Here is a 19,124-nt window from a genome sequence, read left to right on the forward strand (position 1 = left end):
TATGCTCCCCCCCCATATGCATTTAGCTTTGGTATATTGCCTTTGTTATATTAAGCATAATACAATGTTTCTGTTAATTATAGTCTCTAGTTTGCATTGATTATATTTTCCCCCCAATCCCACCCTATTTTTAACACCTTGCAATGTTGACATTCACTTGTTTTACCTCATGGAAAAACATATTTGTACCTTTTATTACAATCATTGAGCACCCTAGGTTTCCCTGACTTATACAGTCCCAGTCTCTATCGTTTGTCTTTTGTTCTGGTGCCCCACATTATCCCAGCCTTCCTCTTTCAACCATATTCAAAGTCATCTTTGTTCAGTGCACTTACATTGCTGTGCTACTATCTCCCAAAATTGTTTTCCAAACCTCTCATTCCTGTCTTTTCCTTTCTGTTTGCAGTGCTTCCTTTAGTGTTTCCTGTAGAGCAGGTATCTTGTTCACAAACTCTGTCATTGTCTGTTTATCAGAGAATATTTTAAGCTTTCCCTCATATCTGAAGGATAGTTTTTCCGCACGTAGGATTCTTGGTCAGTGGTTTTTCTCTTTCAGTATCTTAAATATATCACCCCACTTCCTTCTTGCCTCCCTGGTTTCTATTGAGAAATCCACACATAGTCTTATCAAGCTTCTTTTGTAAGTGATAGATTGCTTTTCTCTTGCTGCTTTCAGGATTCTCTCTTTATCTTTGATGTTTGATAATCTGATTAGTAAGTGTCTTGGTGTTGGCCTATTCAGATCTATTCTGTTTGGGGTACGCTGTGCTTCTTGGATCCGTAATTTTACGTCTTTCATAAGAGATGGGAAATTTGCATTGATTATTTCCTCTATTATTGCTTCTGCCCCTTTTCCCTTCTCTTCTCCTTCTGGGACACCAATGACACGTAAATTCTTGCTTTTCATTTTCTCTTTAAGTTCCTGGAGACGTTGCTCGTATTTTTCCATTCTTTTCTCTATCTGTTCTTTGGTATGTAGGCTTTCAGGTGTCTTGTTCTCCAATTCCTGAGTGTTTTCTTCTGCCTCTTGAGATCTGCTGTTGGATGTCTCCATTGTGTCTTTCATCTCTTGTGCTGTGCCTTTCATTTCCATAGATTCCGCCAGTTGGTTTTTTGAACTTTCAATTTCTACCTTATGTACATCCTATGTTTTCATTATACGGTTCAGCTCTTTGGTCTTTTTTAATTGACTTATTATTAGTTGTTTCAATCCCTACATCATAGTTGAAGTGCAAGTTTGTTCACCTGACCGGGCCATAACCTCATTTTTCTTGGTGTAGGTTGTAGTTTTCTGTTGTCTAGGCATGGTTTCCTTGGTTACCCCAATCAGGCCTCCTCAGACCAGAATGGGCTAAGGTTCCAGAACGAAGAAATATTCAGTATCCGGTTACCTGAGGGTGTGTCTTAGAAAATTGGTACACCCTCTGATGCCTCCAGTCACTGTGCTTTTCTGCCCAGCAGGTGGCGCCTGTTAGCCTATAATTCTTGGCTGGTGTAAGGAGGTGTGGCTCTTTTTCGCCAAGTTCTGAATGAAAGGCAGGTAGTAGAGCTGGGCCCCACCCCTTTCCTGTTAGAGAAGATAGACCCCCTACTTTGAGGTCACTAGCATTTCAACGGTCTCTCTCTGCCTGTGCTATACCCTTGTCTGGGTCACAGAACTGGGGACTGAAAATGGCTGAGGCTTTCTCCACTGAATCGAAAAGGAACAGAGAGTCCCCTTCAGAGCTAGTCTGAGGAGACCCTCCGGCCCTCCAAGGTCAGTCATCACCCAAAGCCTCTGTCTGCTTGTTGGGGATTCGCACCTCGTAGCGAGCAGTTCACACTTGCTAATTAAAACCCCAGTTGGAGCTCAGCTGAGCTATATTAGCTTGCTGGGAGAAAGCTTCTCTCTGGCACCACGAGGCTTTGCAGCTCAGGCTGCGGGGGAGGAGTCTCCCGATTTGGATCCGCAGTTTTTACTTATAGATTTTATGCTGTGATCTCGGGCATTCCTCCCAATTTAGGTTGGTGTATGATGAGTGAACGGTCACATTTGTCCCCCTGTAGTTATTCCAGATTGTTTACTAGTTGTTTCTGGTTTTTTTAGTTGTTCCAGGGGGACTACTTAGCTTCCACTCCTCTCTATGCCACCATCTTAGATCCTCTCCGAGGAAAGTTTTCTTTTAACAGTCAACACTTCTCAAACGTGTCACTAAAAGGTAAATTCACATTTATGAAAACAACATCCATTTTTATTACCTCTGATGGCCCTTAATCCATAGATCATAGAACCAGAAGATTTATACTCAACACAGCTTAAGCCTCCAGCTGCTCTTCATTTGGGTGCTCTATCTGCTGGAGGGGCACTTTCTCCCAAAAGGGACATCGAAAGGCACTCAGGAGAAAAGTAGGACAAAATGGCATTGATGATTGAAAAAGCTTTCTATCCATTGGCATTTTTCAAAATCCTGAGGCCATGTTCTAAAAATAAATTAATTAATTCAAATGATTATTTAAAACAGTCCAACAATGAAGGATTATGAGACACTTGACTGATGACTCAGAGGGAAATGAGCACTAAAAGCCCATCCTGTGGAGGTTTCTGAGCCCTCCCCCACCTCACCCTGCCCCTGCAGGCAGAGGATCCAGGAAAGCACCAGCTGGGGCCCGGCCATCAGAATGGCCTAATTTAGAAGAAATAAAATGGGGTTACATGAGTGACAGCTCCCAGCACACTCCCTGTCCACAGGAGAGACTCACTTCATGTATGTTTCCTCCCATCCCCAGTCTGCTTCTGCCACGCTGCCTGCCCCTCCCAGAGCTTTAATGGGCCAGCTTCTCCCAACATCTACACTCTCTAGGATGACAGCAGACTGGGCTTTTTCAGGCTCCTGAACCTCTGCTGAGTAAACACATTGGTTTTGTCCCCAGGAACACAAAATGGTTAAGGAGAGCCCAGGATCCCCGTTGTTCCTTAGCTGAAGCTTTGATAGTTGTTTGAGAGCACTGCCTAAGGTAAACCTAGGGCAGGGAGCCCTGCAGATAATTTGGTTTTTGTGTGATGAGTCATTTTAACATCAAAAAATTCCACCCCACCTGATAGGATCTGTTGATTAAGAAAATTCATTAAAATAAAAGACCAATCTGAATAAAATAATTCTTTTAAATCAGTCTGTATTTTATTTATTTAATCATAGAGACACCTATGTGCAGCACATACATGTGCAGGAAGTATTAATTATCTAGTCTACAGAAAAATAGATGGAGCTTGTATGTATTTGCACACCCTTGGGTTAAGGGTCAGTTTGTGGGACCAAATCTGGCCATAAGCTAAGTTGATTCTACAAATGAGCAGATGCAAAACAATTTGGTGATAGCAAACACTAACTTTAAATTAAGCAAAACATTATCCTCCCCAAAAAGAATGACATTCTTCTCACTGATAGAGCTGTATTACAAAAAATAAACTGTGCTCCAATTTTTATTATTAACTTTCAAATAAAAATTAATGGAAATGTGTTTATCTCTTGTTATCTGAAGTGCCTACATTGTGTCCTCAATTTTGCCTCTTGGCCCACAAAACCTAAAATATTTACTGTCTGTTCCTCTACAGAAAAAGTCTGCAGCCCCCTATGTTTGATCGAAAACCTCTAGGGTTAGCTGCGGTTGCTCAGCAACTCTCACCACCCTGGGACAGGCAAACAAATAAGCCAAGGGGCCAGCTGTGCCTGGGAGAGGCCTTCTTGTAGCAGGTGGGGGCAGAATGGGAAGGGGGACCTAGCCACTTCTTGGTTATCAGAACCCACTAATTGTTTGCCAATGTTTAAAAGCTTTACCTTGCTCCTCTCTGGATTTTTTAGCTAATGGGTTTTCTGGAGGAGGAAAAAGAAGTGCAGTTGTTCTGTGATTTTAACCTTTTCCTAGCTACCCATTGCTGCCCTGGAAATAGTTGGAGTCCTGAAAACATAGGATCTTCTCTGGGTCAGCTTTTTGAACAGCTTTTTGTAAACTCACTGAACCTGACGGGGACAAAGACCTGGCTGCAAAACAAGAGCAGGCAGTCAGAGGCTCTTGGGACTAAGCTCTCCCAACCTTGGATTTCTGTTTTTGTTTGCAGATGCACCCAGGAGTAGAGCAATGTGGAGTTGTAATCCAAAGATGTCCTTGGGCTCCCCTGTCCAAATAAACCTGCACATTGACCTTCTTAGCACAGTCAGGATGACTTGACTGCTCTATCCCCACCCCAGTGCCTCCTCCTGTGCCCATTCACACCACAACCCACGCTTTCTGTAACTGGTTTCTCTTCCTTTCTGCCCTAACCCAGAGCCACCTCTACAAACCTTCAATAACCAGGCCTCTACGGGTCATAGGAGATGTTCAGGTTGTCTGACAGCTTAATTAGATCACTTTTTGATGACAGCTAGGCCTGCTGCTGTGGAAGAGCATGGGTGAAAGGCTCAAGGCCTTAGAGAAAGGTGACAATGTTCTTTCTCTCTTTTATAAGCACTTGTTCAATAATTGTATGACTTCTGTCCTTCAGGATGGGGAAAGATCTTGGTCTGCCTCCTCCATGGCATCTTTTTTACACACAGATGATATGTGCCAAGACCTTACAGGACCCAGGATGCTGTGCTTGCGTCCCTTTTTGAATATTAAATTAAATTTATTTTTTCAATAGGTAATACATGAACATAATGCAAACTTTAAAAGATACAAAAGGTTTTACAGTGATAAATCAGTCTCCCCCCCACCTAGCCTTAAGGTTGGTGTTTTATTTATGCCACTACCCTGTACTATCTGATCTTGCCCCAGTGCTTCCAATTATGAAACCCCTGTATTGTTTGCATCTGACATTATTGGTTTTTTAATGGGCCCTTTATTTCAGATGGCTGAATAAGAATGGGATTCAAGAAATACACAACTGTGCATTCAATGGAACCCAACTAGATGAGCTGTAAGTAGCCCTGACTATTCTTCCAAGCCACTTAGAGGGAATTGGCTCTTACAACAGCGATATTTATGTGACTTTGTATTTCTTCCTTTCCTCAACTCTGTCCCAGCAATCTCAGTGACAACAATAATTTGGAAGAATTGCCTAATGATGTTTTCCAGGGAGCCTCTGCACCAGTCATTCTGTGAGTAGCTTCCCCATTTCCTTGTGCAAGAGCTCCATGTTTAAGGTCAACTCTCTCCAATTCAGAGAAGCTTCTGGATCAGTCAGGGTTCTCCAGAAAACAGGAGCACAGGATATATGTGTGAATATTTAGAGATTTATTATAGGAATTCGCTCATGCTACTGTGGGGATGGGCAAGTCTGAATTCCTAGGACAGGCCACAAGTTGGAAACTTGATGAAGGTTTCAGTGAATTCCCCAGAAGCTAGCTGACTGAAGTAGAGATAGAAATTGTTCTTTCTGACTGCTGAGCTCATCAGTTCTGCCTTTAAAGTCTTTAAATGATGGAATGAGAGACTCCTCTCATTGCTGAAAGCAATCTTCTTTGTTGACTGTAGATGTAATCAGCTATAGATGCAATTAACTTACTAAAAATGTAAATCCATGAAATACCCTCACATTAACAATCAGGCCACTTCTGGCTTGACCAAACAACTGGACGTCATAACCTAGCCAAGTTGACATATGAACTGAACTATCACACCTTCTAAGACATAGCTGGAGATCAAGGTCAACTTTTTTTTTACTAGGGAAGTTGTGAATTTACAAAACAATCATGCATAAAACACAGGATTCCCGTATATCACCCCACACCAACACCTAGCATTGATGTAGAAAATTTGTTACTATAAATGATAGCACTTTTAAAAATAAATTGTACTATTTTTTAACAGTAGTTACCTCTGTTACAATTAATGAAAGATTATTAAAATAGTTCTATCATTTATGATTTACATTAGATGTTTTTCCATATATTACCTTATTATTACCACCTTGTATTAATATCATACATTTGTTATAATTTATGAAAGAACATTCTTATAACTGTACTATTACTTATAGTCCTTCATCTACAATAGGGTTTACTGTGTTGTACAGTCCTATATTTTATCTTTTAATTTTTATTCTAGTAATACATACATCCTAAAATTTCCTCTTTTAACCACATTCATCTGTACAGTTCAGTGCTGTTGATTACACTCCCAGTAATGTGTTACCTTCACCACCATCCATTCCCAAACCTTTGCCATCAGCCTAAATAGAAATTCTGTATAAGTTAAGCATCAACTCCCCATTCTTTAACCCCAATCTATTTTCTGGTAACCCATATTCTAGATTCAAACTTGATTGCGTTTGCTTATTATAATTAGTTCATAACAGTGGAATCATACAATATTTGTCCTTGTGTATCTGGCTTATTTCACTCAACATAATGTCCTCAAGTTCATCCATGTTGTCACATGCATCAGAACTTCATTCCTTTTTACAGCAAAATAATATAACATACGTCTATACCACATTTTGTTTATCCATTCATGGGTTAATGGACGCTTGCGTTGCTTCCATCTTTCGGCAATTGTGAATAATGTCGCTATGTACATCAGTGTGCAAATACCTGTTCAAATCCCTGCTTTCAGTTCTTCTGGGTATATACCTAGTAGCAGGATTGCTGGATCATATGGTAATTCTATACTCATCTTCCTGAGGAACTGCCAAACTACATTATATAGTGGCTGCACCATTTTACATTTCCACCAGCTATTTCTCCATATCTTCTCCAACACTTGTAGTTTTCTGTTTTTTTTAATAGTAGCCATTCTAATAAATATGAACTAATATCTCATTGTGGTTTTGATTTGCATTTCCCTGAAAGCTAGTAATGTTGAGCATATTTTCATGTGCTTTGTAGCCATTTGTATTGCCTCCATGGAGAAATGTCTGTTCAAGTCTTTTGCCCATTTTTAAATTGGGTTGTCTTTTTATTATTGAGTTGTAGGATTTCTTTATATACTCTGTATATTAAACCCTTATATGTATATGTGGTTTCCAAATATTTCCTTCCATTGAGTAGGTTGTCATTTCACTTTCGTGACAAAGTCCTTTGATTTGATGGACAAAAGTTTTTATCTTTGGCATTTGACATTCTGAATAGCATGTGTCTTGGAGTAGGTCTCTTAGGATTTATTCTATTTGGAGTAAATTGTACTTCTTGGACATGTATATTTATATCTTTCATAAAAGTTTGGAAATTTTCAGCCATTATTTCCTCATATATTCTTTCTGCCCCTTTTCCCTTTTCTTCTCCTTCTGGGATACCCATGAGTCATATGTTTGTGCACTTCATATTGCCATTCAGATCCCTGAGACCCTGCTCAATTTTTCCCATTCTTTTCTCTATCAGTTCTTCTGTCTGTAAGACTTCAATTATCCTTTGTTCTAGTTTGCTGATTTTTCCTTCTGCCTATTCAAATCTGCAGCTGTGTGTCTCTAGTGTATTTTAAATCTCCTCCATTGGGTCTTTCATACCCATAATTTGTTATGTTTCTTTTTATACTTTCAAATTCTTTATGCTCACACGGTGTCTTCTTAATATCCTTTATGTCTTTAGCCATATTTTCCTTCATCTCCATGAATTAATATAGGAAATTTCTTTGAATATCTTTGATTAGTTGTTTCAAATTCTGAGTCTCCTCTGAAATTTTAATTGTTTCCTTAATCAGACCATATCTTCCTGTTTCTTAACGTGGCTTGTAATTTTTTGCTGATATCTAGGTATCTGATTTTCTTAATGAATTTACTCTGAAGGAAAGTTTTTCTCTCTTGTGTGGGTTTTTATTGCTGACTGTCTATGTGTTAAGGTTCTTCTTTGGCACTTAGTTCAGCTTATTCTAGACCCTTAGAACAGCCCATGTTTGATCAAATTTTTTCAGTTCTTTTACTTCTGATGCTTGCCCTGGATATGTGGTACTATTTTTTAAGATTGTACTTTCTGTGCAATTATTTCACCTCCAAGAGAGAGCTTCCTGTCCTCTGTTCCTTTTCTGGGAATTTAGATCTGTTCTGCTTGTTTTGGTTTTGCCTCTATAGTTGTTGTTTTATGTGTGTTTTTTGTTTTGTTTTGTTTTGTTTTGTTTTGTTTTGTAGCAGGGAGCTTAATGAATTTATTTGCTGAGTTGGGCTGAGAGAGAGAAAGGCCACATTTGAGCAAAAAAAAAAACGTTCTCTGGAGGTGTCTCTTAGGCATAACTATAGGATGGCTTAGCCTTTCTTTTACAGCCATAAGTTGCACAAGAGCAAGCTTCTAGATTGAGGGCTTGACTTATTAAGGCTGATAAGAGCTTTGGGATGTTTTGTGTTATGATAATTGTCTAAAACAGAGTGATGATTGCACAACTAAGTGAAGATAATGTGAGATACTGATTGTTTACCTTGGACAGAATATATGCTATATTAGGAACCCCCTACTTAATAAGTCAAGCCCTTGATCTTGAAGCTTGCTCTTGTGAAACCTTCCCCCTACAAAAAAAAAAAAAAAAACCCACACAAAACAACAACAACAGTTATTAAGCAGCAACCCTGTGTCATACACTTGATAATGCTGGAAACAGAGCAGGGAACAAAGTTCTTCCTAATGTAAATCTTATGTTCTTGTTGGGGAAGTCAGACAAAAATTAAATACACAAATAAATGTACAACTTTGAGGAACAAAGCAGGACATGGGCATAAGGAATGGAGAGTGATGGGCGTTCAGTCAACATGCACATGTAAACGAAGTACTTAGAACTCCTAATGCTCGGCTAATGTTTTCTATTCTTAGAATACTTGGGAGACATAAGGACTTAGAGAAAGTGCTTTTGATGTCATTGATCACCAGGATATTTGTCAATTTCAGTTAGCTAAAAGTCCTAAAGGTTTTGAATGTTCTTAAATAGACATTTCTCTCTGTTCATAACTGAACATATTTGTGATGGGGTAGCTTTCCATATGTGACCTGTACCATTTACAAAATTGAATGTATAGCATCTTAACCCAGTGTCTATCCTAGACAATGTTCAAATTGGACAGGATCTCCAACTCAGTCATCATTCAGCTGAAGAAACTAAGGTCGGAGTAGGACAGTGACCTGATGAGATCATACTACACTAGTAAGTGCCAAAGCTTGGACAAGAAACTAGGCCTCCTGCCTTAGTTACATGGGTTTCTACCATACCACGTTGCCTAAAGTACTTACATATGTTGAATTAAACCTCTTAAAGTGTACTTGGTTGAATAGTGTTCTCTAAAAATTTATGTCCACCCGGAATCTGTTTTGAGTATGGACTTATTTGGAAATAGGGTCTTTGCAGATGTAATCAAGTTAAAATAAGATCATACTGGAGTAGGGTGGGCCCAAAATCCAATATGACTGGTGACTTTATAAGAAGAGAAAAATTTGAACGCAGAGACACAGACACACAGAGGGAAGATGACTGTGTGAAGACAGAGGCCGAAATTGGTGATAAAGCTACAAGCCAAGGGATGTCAAGGTCTGCCAGAAGCCACCAAAAGCTAGGAGGGAAGCAGATTCTTCCCTAGAACCTCAGAGGGAGCATGGTCCTCCCAACATCTTGACTTTACATTTCTAACATATGAACTGCGAGAGAATAAATTTCTGTTTTAAGCCACCTGGCTTGTGGTCCTTTGTTACAGCAGTCCTAGGAAACTAAGACAAAAAGTGATTCAATAAGGCCTCATGCAATTGGTCAGGAGAAAAGAATTGTAAACATCAACCTCTCAGCCTAAGAACACAAGTAAATGACATGTAAACAGCACAAAACGTCTCCTGAGCTTCCAGAAGCAGGTCCCAGGCCGAGGCACTGCACAATGTGTCTCATAAGACTGTATAATGGAGAACACAAAACATCAATCTCCCAACCAACCCTGCTGTAAATGAGACAAGAAAAGCATGCAGCATCCTGATTCTGCAGCCTCAGGATCTATCTCCAAGTGTTCTAGAGTTACAGGCCCATTGTTTCATCCCTCCTAACATAAGAACATCTCTAGCCAAAATTAAGTGAATACAATTCACAGAAAATCCAAAGGAATTGTGAAGTACTTCTCTGCCCTTTCCATCTCAATTCAGGAGGATACATGGGCAAGATTCTAGATTTAAGCCCAGCCTATGCCTGCTAGTTCCCTTCTCCTCCCCTCAGGGGCAAGAGGACAGATCAACCTTAACATCAAGCCTTCCTTTCTGGGGTTTTCATATTTGTCCACAGATGTCCTTCCGGCCTCTTTGCTTGCTGAATTGGGATTCTATGGACTATCCCATCTCCCACTTGTGCAACCTGATACGCCAACTCCAGCTAACCCCTGGCACGAGGGCTGCTTGTTTAGATGTAAAAAGGACCAGCCCATCTCAGGTACTGGGGGCTAATGGGCAGGAATAGGGGTGTGTAGGACTGCTCAGTCCAGGGTAGATGCTGCTAAAGCTAGGGTTGTGACTGTGACTTGGGTCAGATTACCCCCAAAAGTAAGACTGTTATATGGATATTTGCAGGCAGGGGGCAGAAAGATTATGGGGGAGTGCTCTAGGAGGATACAGGGAGCGTTTAACAGAAATTGATTTGCGATGCATTTGCAGCAGAAGCCTCAGCCGATCCCATGAGAGCTCTAGAGCTAAGTGGGTCCTTCAGAGTTGTACTGAATATGGCAAGGGGCCAGGCTGTTGTGCCTTTGCACTGAGTGACATCGAATGTGGGCCATCCCTGAGGAGGGGCCAAAGCTTGGGCAAGGTGGCTCTCTTCAGCCAAGGGCCATTTTTCAATTGTCCTCTAGGGTAGTTCCCAACTGGCAGATGTATCCAAATCATTTGGTGGTCTTATGAAAACACAGATTGAATGTCCCCAGGATTTCTGATTCACCAGGTCTAGAGTGGGACCTGAGAATTTGCATCTCTAACATATGGCCAGGTGAAGTCGATGCTGCTGGTCCAGAGAGCATTCTTTGAGACTCACTGCCCTAGAAGTAGTGTTAAATCAGGACACCACCTCCTGTCTCCAAAATATCTCCTCCACACACTAACTGTGATGGATCTTCCTCCCCCATAGGCTCAGTCGTTTATCCTCATAGATATGTGCATGGAATTTGAAAGGAGTTAAAGAGAGGGCACCCAAACCAATGATGGATCCTTTCATGAAGGCAAACTTTCAAGTTCAGTGACGCACAGGGGCCCCTGAACACCTGAGGGTATAAGGGTGAGATGTATCATCACAAAGAGAAATAGATGTAGAGAAAAGCCAGGGGCACACAGACAAGCTCCATTGAGTTTTAGAGGAGTGGCCCAGCCTCCTGATTTGCTCCTCATGAGTCTTGACCTTGAACATCAGCAGCCATCTGTGTTTTCACCTGATATTCTGAAATCGCTCAAGCTTTCTTCTTCTTCTTCTGTTTTTTTAAGCAATCGAGCAATTGCTGTTTCCTTGGGAAACAGTTTCCTGTGGGGAAAATTTAATGCATTGCCTTTGCAGGCTGGAGCCAGTACAATCATATTCTGATGGTTTATCAAATTGATTTGGCATCACTCAGATTCATTTGATAGTTCAGATTCAAACACTGAGTTATTTGTATAAGAATGATTCTCTTCCATTACCACTGTACCCACAGTCCTATAGATAGTAAATTGCCTTTTTATCCCACCTGGGATCACAAAAAAAGAGGCCTTCTAGCCATCTGTCAGTGTAGTATACACCAGAAATGTGCTCTCACTTATGGAAATGATTGACCTGTAATAACGTCTTTGCTGGGAAAAATAGAAATTGTTCAAATAAAATTTGTGGTACTGGCTATAACACACTTTATTAAATGGGGCACAGAGAGGTGTTTAACTCCTGCCTCTCCTGACTTGGCATTATATTGTCAACTGCCCTCTCCCTTTCTACCTTGTGTCTCCAAACCAAGAATCCTAACAATGCTGAAACAATTTAGGATTACTAAATCTCCTCAGTGCCAGCCAGTGTCCCAGGGTGTCTCCTGTTGGTGCTTTTCAGGATTTAAATTCTCAAACCCAGTCACTGCCAGAATAGAGCATGGGTTGGAATGTTAACCAATGTGATTGTTTAAAGGGAAAGACTGCAGTCATTACACCAGCCTGGAAAGCAAGGATTGAAAACACCAGCCCCTGACTACCCCTCACCCCTTGTCTAACCCACCAGCTCCAGGAATGACATCTGTAATGAAGCAAACAATATCAGCTAATGAAGTAAACATGCTGAGTCTTACAAGTCATACATTTAATAACAGTTTATTATGGGTCTGATACTATGCTAGGGATAAAGGATAGAGATATTGGAACAAAACAAAACAAAAAAAAAACAGTACCTGCCCTAAAGAATCTCATCTGCTGATGAAAGGCAGATGCTAAAGCCCAGTAAAATAAGTGCTGCAGGAGGTTATGGTAAGACAGAGCAGATGACCGATAAATCCTTGCAATCATGTGATATAGTGATTTTTAACAGGTGATGTGAGAATATGTGAAGGAGAGGGGAGTTCTTATCAGCCTATGCTTCAATTACTGCAATTTTCACTTCATCCCTTTCCTGCTTTCAAGACTTTCTCCTGCCAATTCCTTTAACAATATTTATTGATCATCTATTATGTGTCAGGCACACCCCCCCCTTTTTTTTATTAAATTCAGTTTTATTGAAACATATTCACTACCATACAATCATCCATGGTGTGCAATCAACTGTTCACAGTACCATCATATAGTTATGCATTCATCACCACAATCTATTTCTGAACATTTTCCTTACATCAGAAAGAATCTGAATAAGAATAAAAAGTAAAAGTAAAAAAGAACACCCAAATCACCCCCCCCATCTTACTCTATTTTTCATTTAGTTTTTTCCCCCATTTTTCTAATCATCCATCCACACACTGGATAAAGGGAGTATGAGCCACAAGGTTTTCACAATCACGGTCACCCCTTGTAAGCTACATTGTTATACAATTGTCTTCAAGAGTCAAGGCTACTGGGTTGCAGTTTGAAAGTATCAGGTATTTGCTTCTAGCTATTCCAATACATTAAAACCTAAGAGGTGTTATCTATATAGTGCATAAGAATGTCCACCAGAGTGACCTCTTGACTCCATTTGAAATCTCTCAGTCACTGGAACTATTTTGTCTCATTTTGCATCCCCCTTTTGGTCAGGAAGATGTTCTCAATCCCATGATGCCAGGTACAGATTCATCCCTGGGAGTCATATCCTGCATTGCCCAGGAGATTCACGCCCCTGGGAGTCAGGTCCCACGTAGTGGGGAGGGCAGTGAGTTCACCTACTGAGGTGGCTTGGGTAGAGAGATTGGCCACATCTGAGCAACAAAGAGGCACTCAGGGGGAGACTCTTAGGCACAATTATATGCAAGTTTAGCCTCTCCTTTGCAGTAGCGAGCTTCATAAGGGCAAGTCCCATGATAAAGGGCCAGGCACCCTTTCAAAAAAATAGAGCTTTCAACATGTCATTCTTCTGCTCATATAAATCCTAAACTCTTCTGCCTAGCTTTCAAGGCTCAGAGAGCTGATCCTGTGCCTTGGTTCTCTTTATTCCTCAAAATACTGCCCAGAATAGCCCACCTGAATACCCTCACTATGCCATGCTTTGTGTTCTTGGCCTATCTCCAAACCAACCTTTAGCCAATAGTCTCAATAGCCTGCTTCCATGAAGATGTGAGTAACTACTAATATCTTATTTGTTACTCCTCCAAAGATATTTGTATCCTAACAGTGGAGATTGCTTTTACAATGGAATTAAAATCTAACACTAGATTTTCAGACCATGGGGAAGGCTCAAAGCCAGGGAATAGGCAGTAGGTGCATGTGTGTGTCTGTGTATATATCTGGTGTGGAGGATGTATGCATGTTTTAGGGAGACAGAGACAAAAAGTGGGAATAACACTGAACAAGTATCCATTTATCTCATCTTTGTCCATGGTGATATAAACATCTATGAATTTTTCTTAATCCATGGAGATACTGGAGAAACATTATTTTCCTGCCATTCCAATATCTAAAAGTTTTGACAGGTTCCATGTCTGATCCTAGTTTGCTAATGCTGTGGAATGCAAAACACCAGAGATGGATTGGCTTTTATAAAAAGGGGGTTTATTTGGCTATACAGTTACAGTCTTAAGGCCATAAAGTGTCCAAGGTAACACATCAGTAATCAGGTACCTTCACTGGAGGATGGCAAATGGCGTCCGGAAAACCTCTGTTAGCTGGGAAGGCACGTGGCTGGCGTCTGCTCCAAAGTTCTGGTTTCAAAATGGCTTTCTCCCAGGACGTTCCTCTCTAGCAAGCTTGCTCCTCTTCAAAACGTCACTCACAGCTGCACTCCGTTCAGTCTCTTTGAGTCAGCATGTTTTATATGGCTCCACTGATCAAGGCCCACCCTGAATGGGTGGGGTCACACCTCCATGGGAGTATTCCACCAAAGTCACCACCCACAGCTGGGTGGGACACATTCCAAGCAAATCTAACCAGCACAAGGAAACTGTAAGTAACACCTCTACAAAGACTTTCATTTCATGTCTATAACTCAGGAACCTCTTGTGCTAAAGGCGCTCGTTGTACTGAACTCTAAGTGACTTTATACCTCTCTCTTATCAATGACTCCCTCCTTTCAACATCTACAAGCAGAAGATCTGGATTCCAGTATACTGAAAAGATGCCTTAGTTCCACAGTGGCAAAGCCACCAACTGTAAGTGGCAGCAGCACATGGATTTTGTAGCTGTGATAAGGAGGAATCTGAAAATACAAGCTAGCTCCAGATTTCTGGGCAGATAGAAAGGCACCAAAACTTCCCAAACAGGCTTCCCAATATAATTCCTAGACATTGGATTGCATTCAAATCCATCCATCCAACAAATTATTCTGTTTATTCCCTAACACATGTCTATCTTCTAAACTTTGCAGAAGGTTGCCCTCTTCCTTGATGCCTTTGATACTCTGGGGCACATAGGATTGCCATAATGCAGAAACACCATTGTGCTGAGCTACTCTAAATCCAGATTTTCTCTCAGCCTGCCTTATGTCTCACTCCCATTAGACTCAGCTGTCTTCAAGACTTGCTCCAGCCTCTCATTTTTACCATGATGCTAACACATTTCTGCTATCTATTTCAGCTATCTATCATGAGCCCAGCCTTGTGCCATATACAACACAGCATACAAAAGTATCTTTATCCCTGATCTTGGGGCAACTAAAATCTGGCTGAGGAGAGAAAATAAACATGCATGAAAAGTCAAAGAGTATGAAACAATAGAAGAGATAACACATGGTACAAGACACTTTATAATTGCTAGAGGTCAGAAGATGTTACAGTTGGCTACGGTGATCTACCTATTCCCTTTCCCAATCCCCCTTCAATGTCATTCCCCAGCATATCTTCAAACAAAGTAGCAATTATCTGGGTGCTTACAATGTGCAAGGCACTGCTGAGGATGCTCAGAGCCCTCTGCCCTCCAGGAGAGATAAAATGCAAATACAAAGAGCTAGTATCAAAAGCAAAACATAGTAAGTGCTGAGAGAGGCAGAAAGTGTACAGAATAAGTGTTGCTCTTCTTGCCTTTCAAGGAAAAGACCTGTACAACTGTTTAAAGTGACGGAGTTATAAAGACTTCAATGGGAGTCCATTTTAATTCTCTATTTCTGGGTAACAAACTACCCCAAAACTTGAATGGCTTGAAACAACCATTCCATTTTGCTCACAACTTTGTGTTTCAGTAATTTGGACAGTTTGTCTCTGATCTGTGTGCTCAGAGCCAGCAGATCTGGCTGCTGTTCTCTCCCAGTTGTTCTCTTCATTCATATGTCTGCTGCCTCGGAGCTCCTTGACCTACCCCCACCCCCCAGATACACACACACGTACACATCCCACCGTGTGGCATCTCATCCTCCAGAGCCTTTTCAACATGGCTTGGGTTTTTCCAAGGTGAAAGCTGCCAGTGCTCTTAAAGACTAGGTCCAGAAGAGCAGAGCATCACGTCCACAAGACTTTATTAGTCAAAGTCATCATGGCTCAGCCTAGAGCCAAGGGGAGGAGAAATAGATGCCTAATGGGAAGAGTGTCAAAGAATTTGCGGTCATCTTTAATACACCACAGAACATACGAGGCAATACAATGGTATTCCATGGAATATAAAATGTGCTTATTTTTTAAAATCTTCAATTAATGTGATTGTTTTTTATATTCCAAACACAAGGGGGGAGGGCATAATTAAGAAAAGAACACAGTCTTTTTTTGACTTGCTTTTAAAAATATGAAAATGTTCATGGCCGGTAATGATCGCCTTGGTTTAAATTGTTCGTGAAAAACTTTATCATTTCATCTCATTTCTTGGAGGGAGTCTTTATTTTAGACAAAGCAGGCAAGTGCCTCAGTCTTTGCTCCCTTCCACATTTAAGGGAAAAAAAAGAAATATGTATCCAAATGCCAGATGAAATGATAACCTGGTCACAGAGAACATAGCAAGCGTCAATAGCAGAACTGGTCAGAGGAGTCATTGACTGAATTTTTATATATTCAGTGGGAAGGGCAGAAGGAGAGCAGGCCAGAAGAGCTGGGTCATTTAGTAGCTGAGAACAGACTCGTCACAGGGACAGGACTTCGTGGACCAGGAGCCAACCTCCAGGGACCCCAGATCTGAAGAACTGTGACTCAAAGGAGGGAACTAGAACAGAGACCTTGGAACACTGGACCTTTTATCCCATGGTGATAGCCATTATTTTGAGAAGTAGTTAGATTCCAGATTTATGTGGAAGGTAGAGCCAAAACATTTTGATGAGAGTTTGGACATAGAGTGAAGGGAAAAAAAGGTATCAAGGATGATTTCAAAGTTTTTACATGAACAACTGGAAAGGCTGCAGGTGGCACAGGTTTTCAGGACAGATCAGAAGCTCAACTTTTAATATCCAAAGCTTGACCTGCCTATTAGATATCCAAGTGGAGATTATAAGGAGACAATTGGGTAAAATAGTCTGGAGTTCAGGAAAGAGGAGCAGCCTGGAGATAAAAATTTGTGGTCCATCAGTATATGTATGGTGTTTAAGTCATAAGACTAGATGAGCTCCTCTACAGAGTAAGATAAAATAGAGAAAAGAAAAATAGAGGCTGAGCTAACGGGCACTCCAACACTTGAAGATCAGTAAGACGAGGAGCAATGAGCAAAGGAGACTGAGAAGGAACTGCCAAAGAGTTGGGAGAAAAATATTACTGGATATACAGAAAGTCACCAAGAATATACAAAAAATTCTAAATTTGTATGCACTTTAAAAGTGTCATAAAAATATATAAAGCAAAATTTGACTAAACTAAAAAAAAGAAACAAATACAAAATCATAGTAAGAGATGTTAATTCACTTCTGTCAGTAATGATACAGCAAGCAACAAAAAAAATCAGTAAGTATATGGAAATTGAACAATGGAATTGTCAAATTTGATCTAATTGGTATCTAACAAAGAGAAATTAAGTGCATGGAATATATATGCACACACAAACACGCACATTATACATACATTTATATATATGTTTGAAATTTAGGAAACTTTACATTTTTAGAGCTAACGATTATCTTTGTATATGTTACATATATTATATTATATATATAACCTTATATATCTATAAAGTTATAATTCATAAGGTTATGTATATAATCTCTAATGATATGTGTGTATGTGTGTGTGTGTATGTAATCATTAGCTGTAAAATTATAAATATTCTTAAATATCAAACAGCGGATCAGCAGTCCAGAGATCAGCAATGGCAGGGAACCACAGTTAAACCTTAGTCTTGAGGGGCAAGTAAGGAAATGTCTTACTGGAGCCCATACTCCAGTATGACAGAAGCTGGAACCTCAACAGATTTGTCCAATAGAGGTGAGTCATAGAGGAGATTCAGCAGCTGCCTGAGGCAGAGGAGGGAAGAGAAATGCCTTAATATTTCCCTTCCCCCACCCTCCGAGCCCCACCAGTGCCTTCCATTCACTGAACCCAATTGGAAGCTGATTGACAAAGTGGAAGCTGGGAAATGGGGCCTGCAGGGGTCATCCCCTCTGCAAAACATAGCAGAGCACAGGGAGGACTCAGAATGGATCTGAGAGTAATCAGGAAAATGACCAGCACACCACAGTCAGCGCTTTGTATTTCAGCCTGAATGCAATGGGGAATTATTGAAGGGTTTTAAACAGTAAGTCACAATCTGAGTGGCATTTTAGAAATTTAACCAATCTGCAGTGTGAAGAATGCATTGGAGAGAGAAAAAGACGGCTGGGAGAAAAACAGAAAAAGAACAGTTCTGAGGCTTATCTAGGCAAGAGATTATGGTGACCTGGATAAAGTGGTGGCAGAGGAGAAGGACAGAGGTAGTCTGACTTGAAACATATTTAAAAGGTAGGCATGAAAGGACAAGACACTGATAAGGTGTCCAAGTTAGGGAGGGTAAAGAGTCAAGGATGATCCCCAGGTTTTGAACAACAGGAGAAGATGGAGAAATCATTTGCTGGGATGGGGAAAACAAAAGGAGGAACATGTTTACAAGGAAGATAGTAAATTGTCTTGATTCTGGCAAGTCATCAAAATGGTGGGTCCAATGGGCAGCTGATTATCTGGGCCTGAAGTTAAGAAGTAGGATCTGAACTGGGATATACATTCGGAAGCCATCAGCATATACCCGGTATCTGAAACCAAAGGCATGGGTAAGATCACCTGGGAAAAGTATAAGAGTGAGAAGAGGACCTAAGTTCAAAGGAACTTTAATATTTAAAGAACATTTAAAGGATAAATGATAAGAAGTCAAAGGTCATGTCAGAAGAAATCAGAGAGAATGAGATCCAAGAAAGAAGAGTGTCTTAAAAAGGAGAAGTGTTCTAAGTGTGAAGTGCAAATAAGAAATCAAGAAGATTAGAACTAAGATGTGACCTGAGTGAGTATTGTTTCTCTCCAGGTAGGGGAGAAAACAGATAGGATTATGAGATGAGGAAATGGTGACATCAAATATGGACACCAAGTATAAGAAGTTTGATTAGGAAAGGGAAGTGAGAACTAGGGCAGCAGTTGGCGGTGGGTTTCACTGGGCAATAGGAAACCATTGCAGATTTTTGAGCAATGAAAACAACGCTCTGAGAATGCAATTTTCAACAGATTGTGGGAACAT

The 19,124-nt window shown here is 40.5% G+C and overlaps 1 protein-coding gene across 2 annotated transcripts in view; it reads left to right on the forward strand.

The window, feature by feature from the left end:
- Positions 1–19,124, forward strand: part of FSHR (follicle stimulating hormone receptor) — a 203,831-nt gene that overhangs the window by 177,810 nt on the left and 6,897 nt on the right. For both annotated transcript variants that reach the window (XM_037806961.1, XM_037806962.1), the window contains 2 exons: positions 4,865–4,933; positions 5,040–5,114. In XM_037806961.1, the coding sequence (XP_037662889.1) occupies positions 4,865–4,933; positions 5,040–5,114 (144 nt within the window). The remainder of the gene's footprint in view (positions 1–4,864; positions 4,934–5,039; positions 5,115–19,124) is intronic.

Source organism: Choloepus didactylus, chromosome 17, assembly GCF_015220235.1.
Source record: "Choloepus didactylus isolate mChoDid1 chromosome 17, mChoDid1.pri, whole genome shotgun sequence".
NCBI classification, from domain to species: Eukaryota; Metazoa; Chordata; class Mammalia; order Pilosa; family Megalonychidae; genus Choloepus; species Choloepus didactylus.